Source organism: Chanos chanos, chromosome 9 (assembly GCF_902362185.1).
Source record: "Chanos chanos chromosome 9, fChaCha1.1, whole genome shotgun sequence".
Taxonomy (NCBI): domain Eukaryota; kingdom Metazoa; phylum Chordata; class Actinopteri; order Gonorynchiformes; family Chanidae; genus Chanos; species Chanos chanos.
The window spans coordinates 24,850,648-24,873,598 of NC_044503.1; the positions used below are offsets into that span (position 1 = coordinate 24,850,648).

A 22,951-nucleotide genomic window follows, 5' to 3' on the forward strand; every position below is an offset into this window, starting at 1 on the left:
CCTCATATTATAGCTTTTTACATATGTAACATATTTCCTACTACTGAATCTGACATGAACATAAATATGAAATTATTTTCAACATGAGAGACGTGCATCCAATGCACAGGTCTGATTTCAGCTCTGTGTTTGGCTAAAACTCTCAATCCTAATTGAAGCTCTAATTCTGTTTGGAAAAACTTCAAATGTTTCATTTTATTGTTCATTCTCAATGGAGAAAATTTAGACGAATGTTTATGCTAGATAGAGAAAAGCCTTCACAAAAGTTTTAGATATATGGGCCATTGTAGATACTGACACTTTGTATAAGATACTCAAGTTTAGCGGTTAACCGCTGTGCTGTAGGCAAAATACAAACGTCCACCCTCCACTTGGCAAGTTTACAATTGCTTGAATGGTTTTTGAAAATTCTTATTTATCGACTTGAAAGTCACCTTTTATTTATTTATTTGTTTGTTTGTTTATCATTGAAAACAGCTGTGGTAGCAATTGTATCTGCTGACATGTGAAAGTCAAGACAGGCCGTTTTTCCCCTCTTCACCACGCGCACTTATTCATGCATCAGTGAAAGAGGAAGTCAGAGTGAGACTTCATTAGAAAGGGGTCATGAAAACGTCGTTACACAACAGAAAAAATAGCGTATATTTTCCAGAATAACTGTTAGGCACAGTATTAGTTTTGCTTTCAGTGTTAGAGTTTGTATTCATAGGATTCATATGATTATCAAATTTCTTAGCGAGTAAAACATAGCTCCTTACCAATTCCGTTGCGTAAAAACACCGGTCGTTATGTTTGCTCATTTTATATAGTTCTCTGCAGGCATCTACGATTTTACAGGCATCACTAATTTTTCCGCCTTGACTGCTATTCCCCGCCAGAGCAGCAAGCGGCAGTCCATTAGTATTGTTTGATTAAAAATCAAACTGACGGCGGAGGCAAATCAGGAAGCGCAACAAAAATCAACTCCGTCACAACTCTCGACTGTTTACTTGCCAGCAGATCGGTGCGGAGACGTGAGGACAGCTTTGTTGATCATATTTTATTTCCCTTGCCTGTATTGTCAGTTGAAGAGCCGCATGCATGGAAAAATCGGGGGTCATTTGGTCAACGCTTTCCGTTTTGTTTGTCTGTGTCCTGCTTCAAACCTTTGCGGCTTCACCGACACAGGCACCGACATCCCCCCCAGCTCCTTCCAGACGTAAGATAATTTTGGTCTTTTAGCGAACGCCGTGTGCCATCAGAATTAGACATTGGAATTGAACTGTCACTTGGTTGTCTGTGTTTCGGTCATGTGTGTGCTGTACGTGATGCAGCCTGTGTAACTGGGTACTATTCCAAACAATGAGGTCAGTAGGGTCTCCATTTTGTATACAAATCAACTCCCCCTCCCCTCCTCCAAATTTCCCCTGAAATATAGACATACAGGTTTGTTCCTGCGACTGTTGAGTAAACAAGTTGTCTTGTGGACCAGATACGTGGGGGAAAATCACATGCCTGATTTTACGGTCACAGTAACTGTAGAACACGCCAGTCGTTTTGTTATTCTAAACCTATACAGAATGATATGTTAGATGTATAAACGACGTATTTTAGAGTAGCTGACGCAGCTGTATTGAGGTGGTGCATTCATATGTTTAAGCAATATCGTTTCTGTTCCTCAATTTGCAGCATGTAGCGGCTTCAAATCGTGCGAAACATGTCTTTCCAACGTAACGGTAAGCCCGTATTGGTAATTTAACTAAACTTCACACAAACTTTTATTGTTTTTGATTTTCTTTTCACTGTCTATAACAAAACTTAATCCGCGATAAGTGGTGATTTTTCACAGGCTGGTTACTACGCTTCTGACAGTAATGAAATTTCTTTCTTCCCTTGTTCGCAGTGTTTATGGTGCCAGACCACCAACACGTGCACAGATTATCCAGTTTCCCACATACTGCCTCCATCTTCGGTGTGTGAGCTGTCTCAGGCTCGATGGGGTGTGTGCTGGGGTAAGTCTTACCTGAGCATTGATGTGTAGCCTCCACCAGACTAACACAATGATGATACTTCACTCTAAAAAAATCATTTTAACAATACAAATAAGACATGCTTTTGGTATAGCTCTAAACTCTTTGAAAGGGGGTTTGTTGTTGTTGTTTTTGTTGTTGTTGTTCAAAGCTTAAACAGGTTCTGAATTTCAAAAGCCATAACTGTTTTCCAGTAAATGTATTATTGGCAAAGCAAATGTCAACAGCGAACGATACTAAGATCATATGAGATCATATGATAGTAATAAGATAATGATGGTGAAGGCATAACTGTTGTTTCTCTTGTTATTTTGTGGTTTTCCTGTTACTTTCCCAAAATACTGGTTCCTTCTGTTTAGGATGAGCTGAAAGTGTGGGGCTATGCTTCAGGGCCAGCGCAGACAAATAAATTAGGGCATTTGTTCAGAAACAGGAAGGGCTATTACAAGTCAAACAAAGGTCATGCTGATGTTTTTCATACAGGGCAGGTCGATGGACATGAGACTCAAAGTCCAGTTATATCATTAATCTACTGCCCATGCTTCCCTCAGCCATTAAAGCTGTTTTTGTTTGTACTTCTTATCAAGTTTGATGAGCGGTGAGATATTGTATTGTTATTGTATTTGCTTGAAGATAACAGATCAAAAGTTTGCCTTTGGCCTGTATTTGTGGCAGTACAAAAAAGCGACAGAGAAATGAAAAGAAATTTCACAAAAGAGTTGTAAAATAAAAGAAACAAGTTGATAGTAGTGATTTTCAAATAGAAAAGAAAAAAAGCAGAGTCTTTTAACCCCTAAATAAAAACTAAATGGCAGTTTGTTTGTAGATGCAAATCGCTGCGCTTGAGTTGTGTAATATTCAAACCAACCAGCAGATGGCAGCAGACTCTTACAGGAAAAATAGAGTCTGCCGCCAGCTTCACCGTTAAGGGTCCTGCCTTTTAACGTATGAGCTGTGCATGGGTTTGTTTGTTTATATGGTTAATTTTCTAGCATTCAAAATGTGGTTTATGGTGAAATTGCTTATCTTCCTGTACAATATTTTTAATCTTTTTCTCTTTATTCTTAGTGAATTTTGAGGCTCTGATCATCGCCATGGCAGTGATTGGTGGAACTATCTTGCTGAGCATCATTGTTTGCTGCTGTTGCTGTTGCTGCCGGAAGCGTCGGTCTGGGTACGAAAAAAAATTTTCAAAATTTTTCAAAATGAACAGAATATCATTTTAATCCCTGTGGACCGCCCATACAGACATGTCCATACTGTGTGTTGGAGAGAATTGTTTACCGGAATGCCAAAATGTCCACAGTTATGAACATATCTCACATAAGTGAGCTAAGAAATAATATTGACTGAAGTCACTTTGGAATGTCAACCAACATATCGACTAAACTGGACTTTTAGCTCAGCCACAGGTATAGCATTGGTACTGCCGCAGGTTTGAGATTATGCAGTGCGTAATCCAGTCGTTCCCTTTGATAAGCGGGTTTACAGCACATCCAGATTACAGATGCTAGATCATGCACTTCATTCACCAGTCATGTCACACTCTCTGCTCAGTATTCACGAAAACAAGAAAAATTTCTAATTGTTATCATTTTTTTTAAAGTCGTATTTTGGGTTCTCTTATACAGAAAAGGGAAGAAAAAACTGTTAGTTTTCATAGCTGGAGAGAGAAGAAAATGCCCCCGTCTGTCTGTCTGTCAGTCAGGCAGTCAGTCAGTCGTGCTTGAGTGATGGACAGGTGTATGACTCCCGAGACCACACGCTGGATCTGTGTTAATCAGCTGCTTTAAAACGGCACGACGGATCACTGAGGAGAGCGCACACCGCCATAACACAGCCCCCTCTTTCCACTTCACACACTCTCTTCCCTTTTAAGCCTTCACTTTCACAGAGTCCGCCGTCCGCTGTGTCTTTTCACCCCTCCTCCCCAACTTTTTTTTTTTTTTTTCCCCTCTCTTTTCTTTTTTTTTTTTTTTAACCGTCTTGTGTAAACCCAGTTAACAATGTCTCTGCATATATTGGCAGCAAGCTTTTCCTCCTTCTCTCTCTCTTTCTTTCTTTCTTTCTTTCTTTTTTTTCTCGAAATGTTTGAAATCTAATTAACGCTTGTCTCTAACGCTCTGTCAGAGCGGGAGAAAACGGGTTGTGTTACCTGGTCTTGCTCAGCAGTTCTGACACCGTCAGAGAAAGGAGCACAAAGTCTTAACCGCTCCGGCAGAGACGTGAGAGAAATACACGGTTAAGTGATGATTAACAGAATGCTAGTCCCTCAAAGACTTACCTTGGAGTATGTGTCTACTTAACACACATAGGATTTTCAACTCAGATTTGACAGGCTAGTTCTACACTCCCAAGTGATGCAAACAAGCTTGATGTGAGAGCTGACGTGTGTGTGTGTGTGTTCAGGCCTGACAGAGATGAGGAGCAGTATGCCAGAAGACGTGAGGAGATCAGACAGCGTTCAGAAGAACGGTAAGTCATTCTCTCTTTCCCTCTCTCTCTCTCTCAGTTACAAGCATGACCACTCGTCTGTTCTTCTCCTTTTGTGGGAGCTAAGTATTATATCCATCCCCATTGTTTTGGGGGGGGGTTGCGTCATGACACTATTAAAATAGTTTGACCGGTGTTAGGCTACATCAAAGCCTGTGCTTAAGTATGCTTTTAAAGGTTAGTGAGCCATTCATTCAGCCTCTGAGAGTGTGTGTGTGTGTGTGTGTTTTGGCAGAGTAATATCAGGAGTGAGTGTGTGAGTTATTTGTGGTTTTCTGTGACAGAAAAGCTCTGTTCTTTCATTAAAGCTCTGTGTGTTCAGTATAAACCCCCCCCCCCCCCCCCCCCCCCCCCACCATCACCACCCCCCCCCACCCCCCAGGCCTGTTGAGGATTATCTTCAGAATTCATTTCAGCAGCTGGGCTTTCAGTAATGAGGTCATCATAGAAACACTGGGGAGGGGGGGGGGGACTTCCTCTTGACCTCAGGTCACGGCCCCTAAAATAGATCCCACTCCCACCCCCCTGTCATTGACTTTCTCAAACGCCGTTCTTTCAAACGCATCTGTTATATAAATGATTTTCCAACTTTAGATCTAACCACAGAACAAAATTTTAGTTTTTGTTTTTTTTTCTTCCCCCTTGTCCCAGCCTTTCCACAGAGAATAGTCTGATGTTTGCTGCGCGCAGCCATGCAGAAAGTTTGTCAGTAACAGTCGCATATTCACTTGCTGCAAAGGACTGTGGGGAAATGCCCTTACATTCCCTTAAAATTGAATTGAAAGGACCGATGAGTTCTGACTGGAGAAGGTTCTAGAAACCGTTCACTCTATTGCAGTGAGGACTTCTACCAGTCAGCCGCCAGTGTTAAAGCTACCCCCTGTTGAAGCTGTAAGTTTGGCATAGAGTGTTTGGAAACAGTGGAAGACCAAGACCCTTTGGGACTTTCGCCGTTGTTTTCTGGGGGTCTTAGTTTTCATCACCGCACCATTAGGGAGGTAGCTGCCAGAGGTACAGTAAACAGTCACAACAGGGACCACCCAACCGTGAAAGAAAACCTACAGCTAAAAAAACACACGCACAGACACACACACACACACACACACAAAAATGAGTTATTAAAACAGTTTCTACGTTCTAAGTTTTTCTTCCGACGATCCGGCGCTCAGACGTTTTTGTTCTAAAATCAGCGCTGTCTCATAAAGCTAAAAAAAAAAATCATGGATGTAAAAAAGGGGAAGCATTTTTTTTTTTGTTCTGCACAGCTTGCCTAGCGCTGACTTTTCAAAGGCTATTTCTGCTAAACCACTTGCACTGCAACTTTTATTGTCGTCTTTCAACAACAGAACACTCAAACCAGCGCCGACCACCTCAAAAACGGTGTTTATCGAACGACTCTTGTCTTCTCTAACTCGTAGACTCTCCTCTCGTCCCTTTCTCTTTCTCCTCCTCCTCACTTGTTGCTAACGTGCATCGCTATGTGAAGGAGCAGTGCTACAGGCTTCTCCTGGTGAAAAGAAAGGGACAGATGGTGAACAGCCCTTGTTTTTTTCCATGATTCAGTGTAGCTTTTGATTGTTCACAGATCACTACCTGGCCATAAAACTACTCGGGAGGGGGCCCGTGGCAGATTTACACCACAGCGTTTTGTGTACATACAAAGCGGATTTACGTCCCTCGAGAAAGAGACTTAGAAACTGGGCAGGGGGGGTTCGGGACTTTTGTACTCGTCGTAAAAAGGAGAGTGGCAGACCGCTATCGGGAAGAGTTGCCAGACCCCCCGGTCGTACGTCTCGACCTCCGCGGAAAACTCCGGAACTTTTGTTTAGGGCGCACGACTGGGAGCCCGCGGGGGGGGGGTGGGGGGGGCTGTGCGGATTTAAACAAAGACATGAAAGGCGTTTTAAATTATGTCCCGTGTCCAAGCGTTGTGTGTTTTTATTTTTTATGACGAGGGGCATGTGTTTGGTTAAAAACTGTGGCTTTCCAAAAAAATCAGTTCCAGAGTGCCAGCGCTCCTCTTGTATGCTGACTTTTAAGACAAAACAGATTCCTCTTCAAACTGGATTTGCTGCTCTAAAAAATGCTGATGCCCAGACTGTGTGGTTATTGTGGGTAGAAAGTGGGGGGGGGGGGGTGGCGGAATACGGAAATGTGTCACAAGTTGAGCGGACGCAGTGAACGGTCGCATTTTAAGTAGTTCTCCAGCACAACGTCTACAGAGACGTGAATATGCGTAATAAAACGTTTTCAAAACAAGCACAGGGTCTTCGCAGATATGGTGACACATTTCAGACTTGTCCCCAAGCTAATATTTCACATAGACGTTTGAGATGGAAGGAAGGTGTAAGCATAAGTTTTAAGACCAGAAACATGCTTTAGAATTTAGAATGCAAAACATACCATGATTCATTTTTTTTTTTTCCAATAGGCTCTTGTTTGAATTCAAGTTTCCTTAAAACCTGTCTGCTCTGTTTCTAAAATCTTTTTTTGTCTGTCTCTCTCTCTCTCTCTCTCTCTTTTCTTCTCTTACAGAAAAGCTGAAAGGAAATCAAAACATGATGAAATTCGTAAGAAATATGGTACGTATCAGCCAGTTTTTTTTTTTTCTTCTAATGAATAACAACTGTCATCAAAAAGTTTTGCCAGTGCTATAGTGAACATAGTTACCATGTGCTTTATGAGGTTTTATGAAAATGTTTGTCAAGGAAAGTCTATATGTTTCAGTCTGTAGTGCAAATCACTATTGTTCAGATCCTGCTCCTGTAAGCCCCATGATCCTACGCTTTTTATCTCCCTGCTCTGACATAAAGGACTCAGGGCTCCAATCAGGAGCTCTGATCATAAGCTGATAAGTCGAATCAGGTTTATTCAAGTAAGGAGAGACCAAAAACGCTCCAAAGCCACGGGCCTTTAGGACCTAGATTAAGAAACTGTTCTAACGGCCATTATTTAAGCCCCTTTTTTAAAAAAAAAAAAAAAAAGCTTTTTTAGCCTAAATATGTAAAATTGTGTAATATGGAGAAGCGTTGTTCTGTGTCATGGAGAGCAGCCCTGCCCTCTTGATGTCTCTGCCACTGTTCTGTCTCTTAATGGCATTAAACACACACACACACACACACACACACACACACACTGCTATTAATGCGTATCTCTCCCTTGAGCGAATGTTGGTATCCTCAGTGTGATTCCATTCCACCGGTACTTGGGGAAGCTGAGCGTGTTGTTGGTTGTGATATCCTAAGTCTTTGATCAGTGATGGCCAGAAGTGAAGCGTAACCTCCGTTCTTCTCGTGTCACTGTCTTTATATCCCAGAGTCATCTCGAGGACACAGTTATTGAATATCACTTTTCTCCCGGGTCACTGTTAGACTTAATGCAGAAGCAAGGCGTTTGGCTCTCGACACAGTCCCACACAAGGACACTTTGTCAGCTTTCACATCGACGCGGTTGCCTTCGTTCCCGTCAAATCAATGTTAAACACAAAATCAGTTTGCCATCCGGAGAAGGGCAGCTCCTCCCCTTAATAAAGTCAGGATGGGGAGTACGATGACCTGCGATGTTTCCGTCGAATGCTCTCGCTCAGAGCGGCTCCGTCAAACTCGATTGCCAACGTTAAACCTGTTAGACACTTAACTGAAAACAGGTTGACGGAGTAGCTAAAAGTAATTAAGGGCAATTAAATAAGACATATTGCCGGCTTGTTATTAGCTCCAGAGTCGTCAGTTGATTTATGTATGTGAGCAAAGCCCTGGGACCCCACCAGCCTCCCTCCCTTAATGCTTAGCTGTGCGCGAACGATGGGAAATGTAAATGCGCTTTCGGACGGTGACCTCTGCCTCCCGCGAGCGGGAAACAAGCCCCTGGCTGATCCAGTAGGGCCAAAGAAAGAGGTCACCGAACCTACCCCCCTCCCCCCCATACCCACAAACCCCTACCCCATCCCATCAGCCCCGAGCGCTAAGGCTAGAAGGTCGGCTGCACACATCTGCTCCTGGAAAGGTGTGCAAGGACCAGCATAAATCCATACGCCCTTGACTGGTGGCGGTCAAGGTCGTCGACCACCGAGAGATTGCGCAGCGGAACAAAGGGAGAGAAAGAGCTTAAAAAAACAGAGAACGAGAAAAAGAAGAAAGGAATGAGGTTTGCCAGCAAGTTTTTTTTTTTTTTCCCACCCCACACACCAGATCACTAGCACAAGTGTTGCTAGCCACAAGCATCAGCTCTCCCTGTTTGAAATTCTCTGAGAGAAAAGGTCATGGACCATCTATTGTAGACCAGTGTTCAAAGTGAGGAAGAGATCAAACGAAATCTCAGCGTTTCCTCAGCCCGTCTCCAAAAGGTGATCCTACTGTGAGATGACACCTACGTTTACTTTCTCTCTCTCTCTCCCTCCCTCCCTCCCTCCCTGTCAATTTTTTTTTCTTTCCTCCTCACCAAATGAGGATGTTTGGAGTGTTGGTCTTTATATCCTTCTTTAAGCGCTTTTACGCTCTCCGTGTTGCGTTTTATTCCGTGATCTTTGGGAAGGCATTTCGAGTGCTCGCTGGCGGTAGGGGGAGGAGGAGGGAGAGCTGTCTGAAGAGAGAGAGAGAGAGAGAGAGAGAGAGAGAGAGAGAGGGAGAGAAAAAAAGGAGTAGGCAGGCCTGATTCTTAAGCTGTGAACCCTCATACCAGACTGGGGAAAGTCATGCAGGTGGAACCTGACTCTTAACGAAGTGCTATACAGTCTAGCAGGAAAAACCGTGGAGACTTTGTCAGTTCCTGGTTTTTTTTTGTTTTTTTGCATCTAAATAAGTCTTTTGGTCACATAATCTCAAAATATGGTTCGTTAATCACTCGAAACGGTTTATCCGTGGTTTAATCACTTACTGCGGTACAAAAGCGTAGCAGTGACGCAGTACGTTAGCAGAGACGCAGTTTGTCTATTGTGTCTGCAAACAGCTACTGACAAAGTACAGAGTTTAAGCCGTTGCAGCATGCAAATGTTCTGACATTGTCGCTGATGAAAAAATCACTGGTCTGTCCTTCGTCTTATTGACGCACAGCAGGTTTTGAAGTGAGCGCGTGTGTGTGCGCGCGTGTGTGTGTGTGTGTGTGTGTGTGTGTGTGTGAGAGAGAGAGAGTAATGGTTGTTAATGGACGGGCATCATTTGTACTCCTGCATGTTTTTGCATGTCCCACGGCAGTGTGTTTGCGGTTTTTCGCACACAGACGTACACGCACGTACACACCCACACACCCACACACACACACCCACACAGGAGTCTCTATGGTATTTCTATATGCACGGAATGACAGCATGATGGATGGAAAAACCAGTCTGTGTTTCTCCTGCTCTCAGCGGACTGCCTCATAGAAACACTGGGTATTCGCCTGCGCTGGCCGTCACTCAAACACGCACACACACGCACACACACACACACACACACACACACAAGCAAACACACATATATCTATGTCACCTCATAGTTCTCTAGCCTCATCGACTCTCTTTAGAAGGACACACCCCACCACCCCACCCGGTCTCGCACTTCATCCCTAATTGCCTTTAAAATGAATGTGTCCCCTCTGCAGTCTGAGGGGTTTTGGGGGCAGTGCACAAACATAAGTGACAGCAGGAGCCCACGTTAGAGGAGGTGACATTAACACAGCTCATTTGGAGACCGCAGAGAACGAGAGAGGAGTCTCCGGGTCATGCTAACACACAGGCCAGTGAAGAACAGAGCTGAGGAGGAGAGAGCAAAAACGCACCATGTTCCCCATTGAAGTTTTTATAACGGTGCTTTATTTTTTTTTGAAGGATACACACATAAACGTAAAAGTCCTGAACCTATTTCGATATCGGTGTACATTTGGAAGCCTGTTGCGGTCCTGTTTGCTGTATATTTGATGATTAGTTATATTACTGAGGTTGCTTTATCAAAAGGAAAGGTCAACCACAGCCTCCATAGCAGCTGTAATTAAAGACTGACTTTGTTTGTTTGTTTGTTTGTTTTGCAGGTCTTATTCCAGACTCTGACCACCCATACAGCAAATTTGAAAATGAGTAGAAGAAAACTGCAGGTGATAGGGCGATCCGAGGAACGCCGCGGCCGCCCTTTTCCACACGCTCTGCTTCATCTCTGTCGGCTTCTCAAAAGTTTTCTTTCACAAACTCTCTTAGGGGAGAGAAAGAGAGTGACAAGAGGCTAGAGTGAAATCACCTTTATCAACTTTAAGATATCTGTCTTTCTATCTCTATCTCTCTATCTCTCCCTCTGGCTTGATTTGAGGTGCATGATACCCGTTTCAATTTCTTCAGATACATCCTGTTTTTTTTTTCTTCTTCTTCTTTTTTCTTTCATCAGATGAAGCATAATTAAAATTGACTCACAGTTTTGTGAAATATTCTTTTTTTTCCCCCCCCTGTGTGAGAGGTAGGAAGCACTGATGAAGACTTTCCGTAATTCTACACTATTTTGATTGTGAAATTAGTTTGCTATGTGAGCTTTTGTTTTAAACGACTGTCACCTTGTTGAAGTATTTATAATGTTATGCTCATATTTCCTAATAAAAAAAAAAAAAGTCTTTTAAGAGGAATTTGTTGCCGTCCACTTTTTGGCTTCAGTTCTTTCACACTAACAAGTTTATGTTGTGCCTGTTTTCCCCAAAGCATTTTTAAATGGCGTTTGATTACACATTGCAAGACTGTCTGAATTAAGCCAAGCCACACAGTCAAACAAACGCACTTTGTTTCTGCATCGTTTACTTTTATTTAGTGATATTTCATTGACTCAAGCGTAACCAGTATCACGTGTATGCTATTTTTTATTTAAAACCCAAATGCTTTCCAAAAGAGCATTTGTGTTCTTAAAGACAAATATATGTTTCAGCATACCAATCTGCTATAGAATAGTGATGCTGAAATGAACATGTTTCAATGTTGGAATAATTGGGGGAGAAAAAAACCTAACACATATTTTATGCACACATACATGTACACCCGGCTACATATGTAAACATGGGCAGGGTTATGAAATAGAAAATGCGGTTTGATGATAATCCAGTATTTGTGATATTCTTGGCACATTCACCGCTGCCAACACCCCAGCCTGAGAGAGAGAGCGAGAGAGAGAGAGTCCTTTTCATCTCTGAAATGATGATATTTCAAAAAAAAAAAAAAAAAGTCACCTATCATCACAATTAAAAGCCTTTAAAAACAAATTGCTGCCTTGTCACTCCTTCACCTAAAGATATTGTAACTTCTGTTATAACGATAGGTTACAACATTAATAATTTTCCACTCGTCCTCGTTGTGCAATTGTGTGCGATTGTGATTGTGCGCGTGCGGAGCTGGAATCTTCAAAGACTAGCACGGCAGGACAAGCATGCAAATGCTGGTCACTGACTGTAGAAAAAGGCAGAGTGTCTGCTGGTATTTGCAATGCAGATGGTTTTTGCTAGCTCAGCCCTTTTTAAAGGTGCAACACTAAGATGGGGGGGGGGGGGGGGGGTGCTAGACAAGTGATTATGGAAGTAGAGTAATAGTGTTTATGCTGTAGAGTCTTACAGAAATGTCTTGAACAGATTAGAGATTGTAGCAAAACAAGATATTTTCACGTAATCTGTAGATAGTCATTTTTGTGTGTGTGTATGTGATCTCTAATCTATTGTGAGGTTTGTATGTTAATGGGATTACGGTTGAAAAATGGTGGGGGCTCCTTTGATTGAACATCAATGAACTGCATTGATTTTTTTTTTTCTACTACATGACTTTAACAAAAAAAAATGGACAATGACAATGAAGTCGTCTTTTCTAAATTCCAAAGCAAGAGAGCAATGTGGAGCAGTGTGGACACCACACACTACTGTCAACTGCATCCTAAATCAAAGTCCTCCCAAATTCTTTAGATGTTTCTCTGATGAAGTCTAACCAAATTCCACTTTAACCTTGACGTCACAGTGGCCAAACCATTCTACGACGATACATTTAAAATGAGATTTCGCTCCACATAATTCTAAGATCTCGGCGGACTCTATATGATTTTATAAAATGCAGATAATTTCACGAAGCATAATACTTAGAACATGTTGTCCTCTGAGGTTTAAACAACCAGAGAGATTTGCTGGGCGTTTGCATCTGCTGAAAACCATCACAACCAGTTTATCCTTTTTTTTTTTTTCCTGATGATTAATTGTTGCCATCTGTGTGCTCCAGTTGAATAAATGGACCATTAAAACATTGTTTCAATTCAAATGATTCAATACAGTGTTGCTTGTATTGTGTGTGTGTGTGTGTGTGTGTATTTCTGGAACTTTATTCACACTTGACTTGCTGGCACTGCAGTGTCTCTGAACAAGAAACTTGACAGCACTCAAGGGCACTGAGTCACAGATCTGTGACTAGATTTCTGCCATTTCAATGCTAGTGTGTTTGACTTTGTTTCTGACCCCTAAACCGACAGATTTAGTGATTATATGGTTAAGGGACACAATTTATTCAGGAGGATCCCTTTTGGAGGGAACGTAAGAATAATCTGGCAAATTAAGTAGCCTTAATAGCTGTTAAAGTGAATATAATTTATATTTTATATTCATATAATAGATATCTGTATCTGTTTTTATTGTTCAGCTGTACAAAATTGTGTTTGTTTCGACTGCATATCAAAGCATTAAGATGCTTTTTGTTTGAGTTATGGGATTTATCAGGAAGTCAAATCTTGCTCTCCAAACGCTGTGTGTGTGTGTGTGTGTGTGTGTGTGTGTGTTGGGGGTCATAATCGGGGCTTCGAGGCTCATTCGCATGAACGCATCTCTGAACGAGGCATGAAGTCAGACTCAGGCTCAAATGATTGAAAGATGCAGTTACGAATCATAGTTTGAACCATTCCATTACAGCCAATGGTAATTCAGCAAAGGCGGGGTTTTGTAGAGAGCATGATTTTTTTTTCATCGCCCTCCCCATCCAAGGAGAATCCCAAAAATGACATCCAGATTTCATGAGAGCTGGGAGGGAGAGTGAGCCCGCTGTCCTGTTCAACAACAGAGACTGCAGTGCCTCTACGTCTAGAATTCAGACAGACCAGAAGTTTTTTTCTTTGTCTCCGTCAGTACACTGGACTAATGCGTGTTCAGATATGTTGTCTGAGATAACGAACACCTGAGGATACAGAGAAATGCGCCTTTGAAAACTAGAGCAGCGCGTGTACAGATATCCGTGTTTGACAGTGCAGAACTGGAGAATCCTTTCTCTGAACTCCTTACCCCTCTTCTAGTTTTAAGGACACGCACGACTGCAAAACTGTGTCAATACTGAAATGTGTGACCTAATGCCAGCTTCGCAACCTGTCGAAAAAATCGGCAAAATGAAAAAGTTAAGAAGAACTTTGTCTGAGAGTTTCAGTCGAATCGGTAAGTAAACCACAATGCATTTACACCAAATTGCTATTGTATCTGTGGCGAATGCTTGGAAACGTTTCTGCGACCCTTATTAACTCGCATCGTTGAGTTTACCTCGGAAACAAAACAGTTTGAAGCTTTAAGAAAGACGTTAGGCAGGGATGTACGAGTAACATTAAGCGAATTCAACTCTTTATCTTAACCGTAGGGGTGTCGCTATTACGTTATTTCCAGATGTTGGCTGTCTTAGCGCCGCCGTTCATGTGCCAACTCTACTGTCACTGAAAGACAAGCCTGGAAACAAAAGAAGCTTTTACCTTTTTACAGAGTGCTGGACACTACAGTTTTTCTCGTCAAGTATAAAAATACAATTAGTCACTTCGTATTGCCGTTCGGTTCAAGACATAAGACGCAACGTAAGGACTCTCACTTCTCACCTCAGAGAGCGCAAGGTTAACGCTTTTCGAATCCAGACTGAGTCATATCTTCATTGTTTTAAAATGTTGCGCAAAAAAGATTTGGCCGTTTATCATTAGTTTGACTTTTCTGTTAATGCGAACTGACATGCGTAAAATTGGACCTTGGACGATGTGGGTCGATGAAGTGCTTGCGGTTTACAGTGTTAGATCGAAGTGACTGTTATTGTGGGTTCTCAGATGAAGGGGGGGAGGCAATTTTTTTTTCTTTTTTGCAGAGGCTATCAGAATACTTGTGACCGGTCAATATCCGCACATTGATTTCTTAATGCCTATTTCGCATGGACTTACCAAGAATAGTCTCAATTTTGAGAAGATCAGCTATAGCTACCACGCGCAGGTTATCTAGTGAAAACTGATTGTTTCAGTTTATAGTTTTACCTTTAATGAAACAATGCAACACTCAAGAACACCAACACCAATCTTATTTCAAGAAAACCGGTGCATTCGGTCTCTCGTCGTGAACCAAATACCGTTAGAAGAGCTGATGTCCCGTTCTATGGACAAGTCTGCTATGAGGCAGTACTTTTGACAGAAACATGAGGGGGTTTATCATCATAGCAATCTGAAGACAAATAATGTGCGAATTAGGTTATTACACCTCTCATGAATATGGGGCGTATCTAATTTTTTTTAAAATGCACGTTACAGTGATCTCTTCTCACTATCAGGGTTCGTTTTGAGTTCGAGAGCACATTAGACAAAGCGCAGATGGAGGATTAAATGCTGTCGTTCAATTTATCCTAAAGTGACCCAGGTGCCCTAAAACGTCAGTCCATCACTTTCAGCCCTCGTTTCAGACACTTGTATTTATATGTAAAAAAGATAGCCCTCGAGCCAGACACTGGAGTCAAGGGAACTTCATACTAAAACATTCCACCAGAGAATAATGTTTCTTATTGATGGATGGCAGAAACAACCCCCAACACCGTTTTCAAGTGAATGACATACATTTTGCGCAGTTTTTTATCCCCTCACAGGACTTGCTGTCATCTTCCGGAATAATAAAAAAAATGCAAATAGATTAAGAGAATATGAAGAAGCTTTTTGAAGTGTCTGCAAAATGGATGAAAAATTCCAGAAAAGTCAGGAGGGCTGTTTGGGTGTTAGCTGTGTTTCTGTGGAAGTTTTTTTTTGTTTTGTGTTTTATTCTGTTTCTAATTCTGTGTGAAGTTTTTGATGAGAGGGCCCTGTGTTGTCTGGTTTGTTAAAAGCAAAAAAAAAAAAATATATATATATATATATACTGTTTCATGCGCCTGTTCAACACACAGAGTGACAAAACCAGGCTGTGAAAGCCTTTTCATCTAGCATCTGGTCCTTTTCTTTTTTTTTCTTTTTCTTTTTTTTGTCCCTACAGCTCTGGGTGGCTCTGTAGACTCCAGAGGGATTTGGAAGCATCTTTTGAAAAAAAAAAAATAAATAGAAAAAGTGGATTATTAGGACAGGTACTTTAGGTCAGGTATTTTTTTTTGTCTCGTGTTCCAACAGTCCTTATCTGTTGTTGCTCCTAATCAGTTTTATTGTTGTTGTTGTTGTTGTTGTTGTTGTCGTTTTGTAAATACTGAAATCAATGAGTTGCTCTTGCATGTTTGTGCTGTCCAGACCGGTCTAGAGATACTGCAGAAGACTGCTGCATTGAGCAAACCCATGTAATCAAGTCCTAATGATCCACTTCATTGTTGTTTGTTCTCTCTTTTTTTTAAACCAGTGTAGAAAGATTTATATCCTTAATAGCCCTACAGTCATACTATCTCTACTCTCCAAAGAGGGGGGGGGGGGAAACTGCAATTTTATGCCTCACCGATCGAAACAGTTGGTGGCTCAAAACAATAACATTGTAATGAATAAATCATTTTGCTAATGACTAGGGGAAAAAAGATGTGTTTTACTCTTTCTTAGGCACGGATGAGAGAAAATTCTTGTCTTTACCACACGGTTAAGTCGGTTTGATTTCATATTGTTGCGCAATTATTGACATGTTTCTGCTGTAACGCGCCAAACCGTTTGAAACACTGGGTTTTGTTTTAAGTAGCTAAATGAAGGATTCTTTGGAATGCAGTTATGACGTAAGTTTGTATTTTCACAAAATAAACATGTTTTTAGTTCAGTTTTTCTGTTTTGAACTATGCTGATGGAGGGATTGGCACAAATCATCCACAGTTATGATATATTGTAATTTTGCCTTATGACATAATCATCATTTCAGTCAAATGGTTGGTAATGTGTAATCCCTTTACTGTATCTTAGATAAGCCGTTATCTTTCTTGGGGTTTTTTTTTTCACATACAGGTATGTTGAGGCCTCTAGGCCTTTAACCCTTAAAAAGCCTTTCAGTGCAAACTTGCCCCCCCCCCCACCCCCACCTATCTCATGATGATCTTTGTTCCAGGTTCATTAACATTTCTCTCTCTCTCTCTCTCTCTTTTCTCCCCTGAAGCTTTCAAGAAAGAGGACAGTGGCTTTGATGAGGTAAGTGGAAAGTACATGCAAATTTACAGTTACAGAAACAAAAAAAAAAAAAATAGAAAAAGAGAGCTAGAAAGATCTGTGTGGTCTATGGCACAAGCATATATAAATATATATATATATAAACACATAAAAAAAATATACAAAAATATTGGAGTCCGTCAAACAAATGTTTAAGTAGGCAGTTTGCTTTTTCTCTTTGCTGGAGCACTCTGATTCCATTGCTCAGTCTTTCTTTTTATCACAGAGTTTTGTACACAGTAATTGCTGCCGTTGGGACCGTGTGTGTACGTGTGTGTGTCTATGTGTGTGTGTGTGTGCCTCCTAGTGACAGCTGTGTTGAGTTGTTTATGTGTCTCTCAGAAGCAGCTGCAAACGCTGCAGACACCATCACGTCGCGTTGAATGTCTGTGCTGGTGCACTCTGCTTAGCTCCTTTCTGCTTAAGAATCAATTGATTATTCCTTTGGTTTTGGAGGCTGGGCATCCAATGATATCCAATGAAACGGTCTTGTAGAACGATAAAGCTGAATTTGAGTCATCTACAAGCTTTATTTTTTTTTTTTGTCTTTTTAAATCTCTTTGTTTCTTTTGTAAGACTTGAAGGAAAAAATAGCTGGAACATATGAGTGTTTTTTAGTTTTTATTATTATTCTGTTCTTTTTGTGAGGGTAGCAAATTCAAGCCATGTATTTGCCTTAGAGGCAGTTTAAGGGGAGTTGAGATTTGAAACACGCTGAAGCAGAAGAGGTTCATTGTTAAGTTCCTGACTTCTTGCCTTGTAGATTTAGGGGAAAAAAAAAACATTTTACAGGTTCCTCAAAAGTGACAGCTGAAGTTGTTCCTCGGGGTTGTGGACATAGGCCAAACTGATATTCGTTTTTATTTCAGTCCGACCGTGCGCTCTAGCGGGTTTTTTTTTTCTTTTGTCACAGCGTTGGGGAACTAACTTGCCCGTGACTTTTTAACGCCAGAGCTGTGTGTGTGACAGTTCTGTGTGTTTTTTTTTTTTCTTTGACGCATCAGTTTTAACACCAGCCCCTTTTTTTTTGCCGTTAGAGGAAGGTTCTGGTAATTGCTAATTCCGCTCGCGCTCCCTGGCTGTCTTGGCTCCTCGGATGATCCGGTATCAGTGCGATCTTTATATAACCCTGTTCTCCTGTGACAAGTCCCGTTCCTGTCACTGTGCTGGTCAGCCGTCACATCTGGTTAAGCTTGGATGAGTCTCTCTCTTCGCCCTCCTGTGAGTAACGCGGAAGAAGATGAGTGCAGGACATCTTTTTCTTTGGGACTTTCTCTCTCTCTCTCTCTCTCTCTCTCTCTCTCTCTCTCTCTCTCTATCTCTATCTTTTCTCCTCCCTTCCACTGTCTCTGCTGAGGTCCAGTGCATCCAGACATAGTGATGATTCTTTTTGCTTATCACAGATTATAAATATTTCAAATTTCCTTTCATCTGTTAAATGTCACAACTGAAGTTAATTACCGAGCCTGCAGCTATCATAATTCATGTCTTGTTCCACACTTCCTATTTTCTCAAATGATGTATTTTTTCTTACTGTCTGGCCCATGTGGAAAAAAAAAACCCCAACCACAACAACAAAAAAAGGAGTTCCAGACACATGTTGTTGAAATGAAACGAGTTGGACCATTGGAGGTAGCGTAGTGTAAGTCTTGGGAAATCGTTTGGCTCATTGGCTATAAATGGCCTTGAGCCGCCAGGGAAAAATGTAAAGAATTTGGAAAGGAAAAGAAGTGTTTCCTGTGGAGCTCCCAGGGTCCATGTGAGAAAGCAGGCAACAGCCAGCCGGGAGAAAATGATGTGGAATGGTTCATCCAAAAGCCGTGGAGAACCTTCACCGTAAAGCTGGGTGTGTAGGAAGAGCTGCTGTGCGTTTAGTCACAGCTGGATAGAAAGAGAGAGACAGCGAGCGAGCGAGACAGAGAGAGAGAGAGAGAGAGAGAGAGAGAGAGAGCAGGATCTTCAGAGGCCTTCTTAGATTCTCCAGCACTGCACATCAGGGTTGTGCTGGTTTTCCTGGGTCTCCGGGGGTCTCAGAGGTTTTGTGTAAACATCCTGATCGGGAGGCATGTGTATGTGTTTAGTCTGTGGTGTCTGTTAAGTGTTCCACGGTAGCCTGGTTTTAAGAGAGACTATTACACGTATATGAACAATATGAGCACAAGCAAGCAGTGGAAAAGTGAGTGACTCAACACGGTGTTGAGTTCCAAACAGATGCTGGGTCTGTAATTCAGTGTGTGTGATTCCCTCAAACATGTCCTGTTCAGTGACCTGCCTATGCAGCACTTTGTGTGTGTGTGTGTGTGTGTGTGTGTGTGAGGGGCATCAATAGAGAAGCTTATTGTTTATGGGACAGAATAGAATACCATTGGTCTGTATGAAACATTCTGCAAATGCGGCATCCAAACCGCAGAGATAGAAACACCATTCATGTGAACGCACAGAGTACACTCAGTGACACACCAACGTCACATGATAGCTTTGGCACCGACACACATTTTTCTATCCAGTCGGGGTATCGCAGAAATCTCACCGACAAGTTCTCTTGCCAGAATATACGGTTAATTTAACACATGTTCTGTGGGCTTTATCTTAAACACCAGAGCTACGGGTCAGAGAAAGTTTTTTTTCCCAGCACAGCCGTTAAAAGAGATTTCCTTATCAGTTCACCAGGTCACCGAACACCCAGCTCTTCACCGTCGGCACGGCTGCGCGACTTTACGCCCAGATCATTACAGGCCTCCAACGCTCGCAGGGAGAGAGTTGGATCCGTCTTGAAACCCAGTCACCTTGTTTTGTTCAACTGGCTTCTCTTTGCGGCTCTCCTCATCCTGCTTGCCAATGGAAACACGGCGGGATGGGGGTGGGGGTGGGGTTGGGGAGGAGGGGGATTTTTAAATAATTCTGTGAGACTGACCGATTCATCGGGTAAAGAATGCTGGCTTAGGCAAAACGGCCAACGTTTAACAGGAAGCTGCCCCAAGGGGATGCTTTGTAGCCCCCACTGATTAGAATTGACTTATTGTGATGGGATGAACTGGTTTGCACTTATACTGTTACACGCTTTGTGGTGTGTGTGTGTGTGTGTGCGTGTGTGGAGTGTGTTGGGGTGTGTGCGTGTGTGTCTGTGTGTGCATGAAAAAGTACATTTTTTCGACTTAAATAGATTTCCACAATCTGTGTTATCATATTCATGCATGTATGGACGTATTGTTATTCATAATGGACTAATGGACAAATTGTGCTCTGCTGACTAAATATATTTAAGGTTAAAGCAAACGTCACGTACAGCCCAATCACCAAAGCTTTTTTTTTTTTTTTTTTTTCCTCTGGTACTTTCTTTTCTTCTCTTGTTCCGCCTCACAGGAATATGTGTCACACTTACATGACCAAATTTTTTAGTGAGAGAACATCTTTCTGAGGGTGTTTTGATGTGTGAAAGTGCCAAAAAAGGAAGTTATTTTAATAACTTGTCATCTCTCTCTCTCTCTCTCTCTCTCTCTCTCTCTCTCTCTCTTTCTCTGTCCCTTTTTCTTTTGTGTGACACGTAGGAACTTCATTATCTATTCTCAGTTGAATTAGCGTCTGGCGCGTTTTAGAATTTCATTTGTCTGGTGTCAAGAATCTGGAATTAATTCAATAAATGTCTCCTTTCATCATACTAACTACTCCCCAGTTGTTTGTAGATCAGCCAGTTGTTTCAAAAACAAATCATTTCTCTCCTCTTAGTTTGGAGAGAGTACATTTTTCTTTCTAATGTCTTCATTGGCTTTTTCAATAACGGTATCTCTCTTAGGGCAGCTTTTTTTGTATTTGTTTTTTTTTTTGCAGTATCTGCCTCGGTCATCACCTTTTTTAAAATTGTTTTTCATTGAACTCAGATATGAGTTAGCAAGAGACTCTTATTTTGCCTCCCCAACTGTGTTTAAATCTTTGCTGCCTAAAGAAAGCTTCTCAGAATGTAAGCTGTTAACAGCGTGGTGTTTATGAAAGTGGGTCAGGAGAGAGACCAGGAATAGGTAAGAGTTTCGTGTCTGTCGAGTCAGTGGGTGGGGTCGTAGGGTCAAAAACACTGTCCAATGACGCTGAAGGGAGAGAGATTGTCACGCACGCTGTGCCCTCACCGATCCCCACAGAGCATGTGACAACGGGACCGGACACGCCAGACCAAACCTTTTCTTCAGCATCTCAGCCGCACTGCAGAGTACTTGAAGTACCGAATCAACTCGTTCAAATTCCTGTGAAGACTAGAGAGAGTGACGAGAGGGGTTAAAGCCATTACGAGGCGCCACAGAGACGGGAACCCGTGCTTTGAGGGTCACCGTCGACTTAGTGGTGTTTGTTTCCCCATTTCCTGTAGTGATAGTGATAGTGACAGTTTTAATAGCCTGTCATCTGGTGTCCCTGTTTTTTTGCACTCACATCATTAGCTTATAATGGAGTGTGAAATGCCGTCGAAACGTGACGAGGTTGTCATATGGCATTCTCCACCTCATCCATTATTGTGTCTGTGCCGCATTTGGCAAAGAGGCATCCAGATGTTTGCCAGTTACTGCCCTGGGACTCCGCCACTCATGTGTGCGGCTCGTGTCATTTGAGGTAACCTTGACTCAAATAAAAGACAGGAAAAAAAAACAAGCAATTTAATGTCAAGGATAAATTAAAAAAAAAAAAAAAAAACAGGTTACAACCGCCCACTACAGGAATTCAGGCCATAGAAATGCCGAGGGAGTCCCTATCTGCCCGGGCAGAATGAATGAGAATACCCGTTGTCTTTCTCTGGACTGACACATTCTGGCATCAACTGGAGTTCCCCTCAAACACCGATAAGACAGAGGTGCTGCCTTCTGCCTATTGATTTGCTGGCTACGGTGGGGAAGCCAATGTCACTCTCCTCTCTTACCCAATGTCTGAGAGATTATCATTCCCCAACACAGGGTGCTTTTCATCACCACGTTGTTCCCTCCAGATAACACACCAGGCCAAGTGACAGCACAAAACGTAGGGGTGTATGGGCTACGCTACAACAGCAGAAAAACTCAACAAGACAATATGATTTTGTTCATTCAGCTGACCCTCTAATTCAGAGCCACTCATAATAATTACACTTTAAATCAGAGATACACACACACACATCTGGAATTAATGGCGCTTTGCTCCCGGGCACATTAGCCGTGTATTTGGGCTTTGACCTCACAACCTTCAGGTTACTCAGCCAGTTCTCTTCCTGTTGTTCCATGCTCTACTCAGTGACTGACAGGTCTGTCGAACAGAATAAACTAGAAACTAGTAGAATGAATAAAGAAGAAACCTGTCTGATCAACAGTAATTTGAAGTTAATTTTTTTTCTTTGCACGTCTATTTTTCTTTGTTAGAATAGCCGTATTTCTGACCATTCTAACAAACATGAGTATTACTGAACAGTGAAGAGTGACAGAATAAAAATGTCAGTTTCTTCACTGTTTGTGAATACCACAGTGACAGTTGGTTCAGGGCGAATCAAACTATTGAGCCCCCTAATGGGTAAATTAATGTCTCAATCTCCCTTTGCAGCCGTATGACACTTCGTGGAAGCTTCCGGAGAGTGTTGACTCTCCTACAACCGTGTGTCAGCTTCTCTTTTTCATATGTTACGCGCTCCCCATCCTACACCACTGAAGTCACGCTGTAAGCTCCTTAGCAGTACGATCATGTTCTGAAATTATTAAATAAAGTTTTAAGCCATGGGGGGGTGAGAGAGAGAGGATTTTTGAAGCCAAGGGTTGAGAATAAGATTAAACATTAGTAGGTCAAGGAGATGTTGCTGAAACCAGTGCAGGGACGAATCTTCCGCCCCTTTTGCCACAGCTTAGGTTTTTCCAGAAACATCCGTGGGAGTATTTTATAACTCTTCACTGGGGGGTGTGGCTAGCATCCAAGGCTCAGAAGTTCTGGTTGAAGGTACACGTACACACGGGGTTTCAGTGCAGAATAGTTGTTTATCATTTGCTTTGGCTTTTCTAAGAGTTATCTTGAGATTTTTTAGGCATGCAGCATGTTCTCACTCCCTGATTCTCCTGCTCTTTGCATTTAAGGTTGTCTGAGTTTTCTTAGGATGGTTCTGGC

General features: G+C 42.0%; 2 protein-coding genes across 2 annotated transcripts in view; both read left to right on the forward strand.

Annotated features, from left to right (window-relative positions):
* The first annotated feature begins 973 nt into the window (after positions 1 to 973).
* Positions 974 to 11,049, forward strand: LOC115820500 (pituitary tumor-transforming gene 1 protein-interacting protein). The gene is made up of 7 exons (XM_030784106.1): positions 974 to 1,198; positions 1,669 to 1,715; positions 1,883 to 1,991; positions 3,078 to 3,183; positions 4,419 to 4,484; positions 7,038 to 7,084; positions 10,506 to 11,049. The coding sequence occupies exons 1-7, from the start codon at positions 1,081 to 1,083 to the stop codon at positions 10,553 to 10,555; spliced, it is 543 nt and encodes a 180-aa protein (XP_030639966.1). The 5' UTR covers positions 974 to 1,080; the 3' UTR covers positions 10,556 to 11,049.
* A 2,715-nt stretch (positions 11,050 to 13,764) lies between these two features.
* cdk14 (cyclin dependent kinase 14) overlaps positions 13,765 to 22,951 on the forward strand; it is a 112,050-nt gene continuing 102,863 nt past the window's right edge. Inside the window, exons 1-2 of the mRNA XM_030784084.1 lie at positions 13,765 to 13,895; positions 16,800 to 16,831. Coding sequence (XP_030639944.1) covers positions 13,802 to 13,895; positions 16,800 to 16,831 — 126 coding nt within the window. The 5' untranslated portion in view covers positions 13,765 to 13,801. The remainder of the gene's footprint in view (positions 13,896 to 16,799; positions 16,832 to 22,951) is intronic.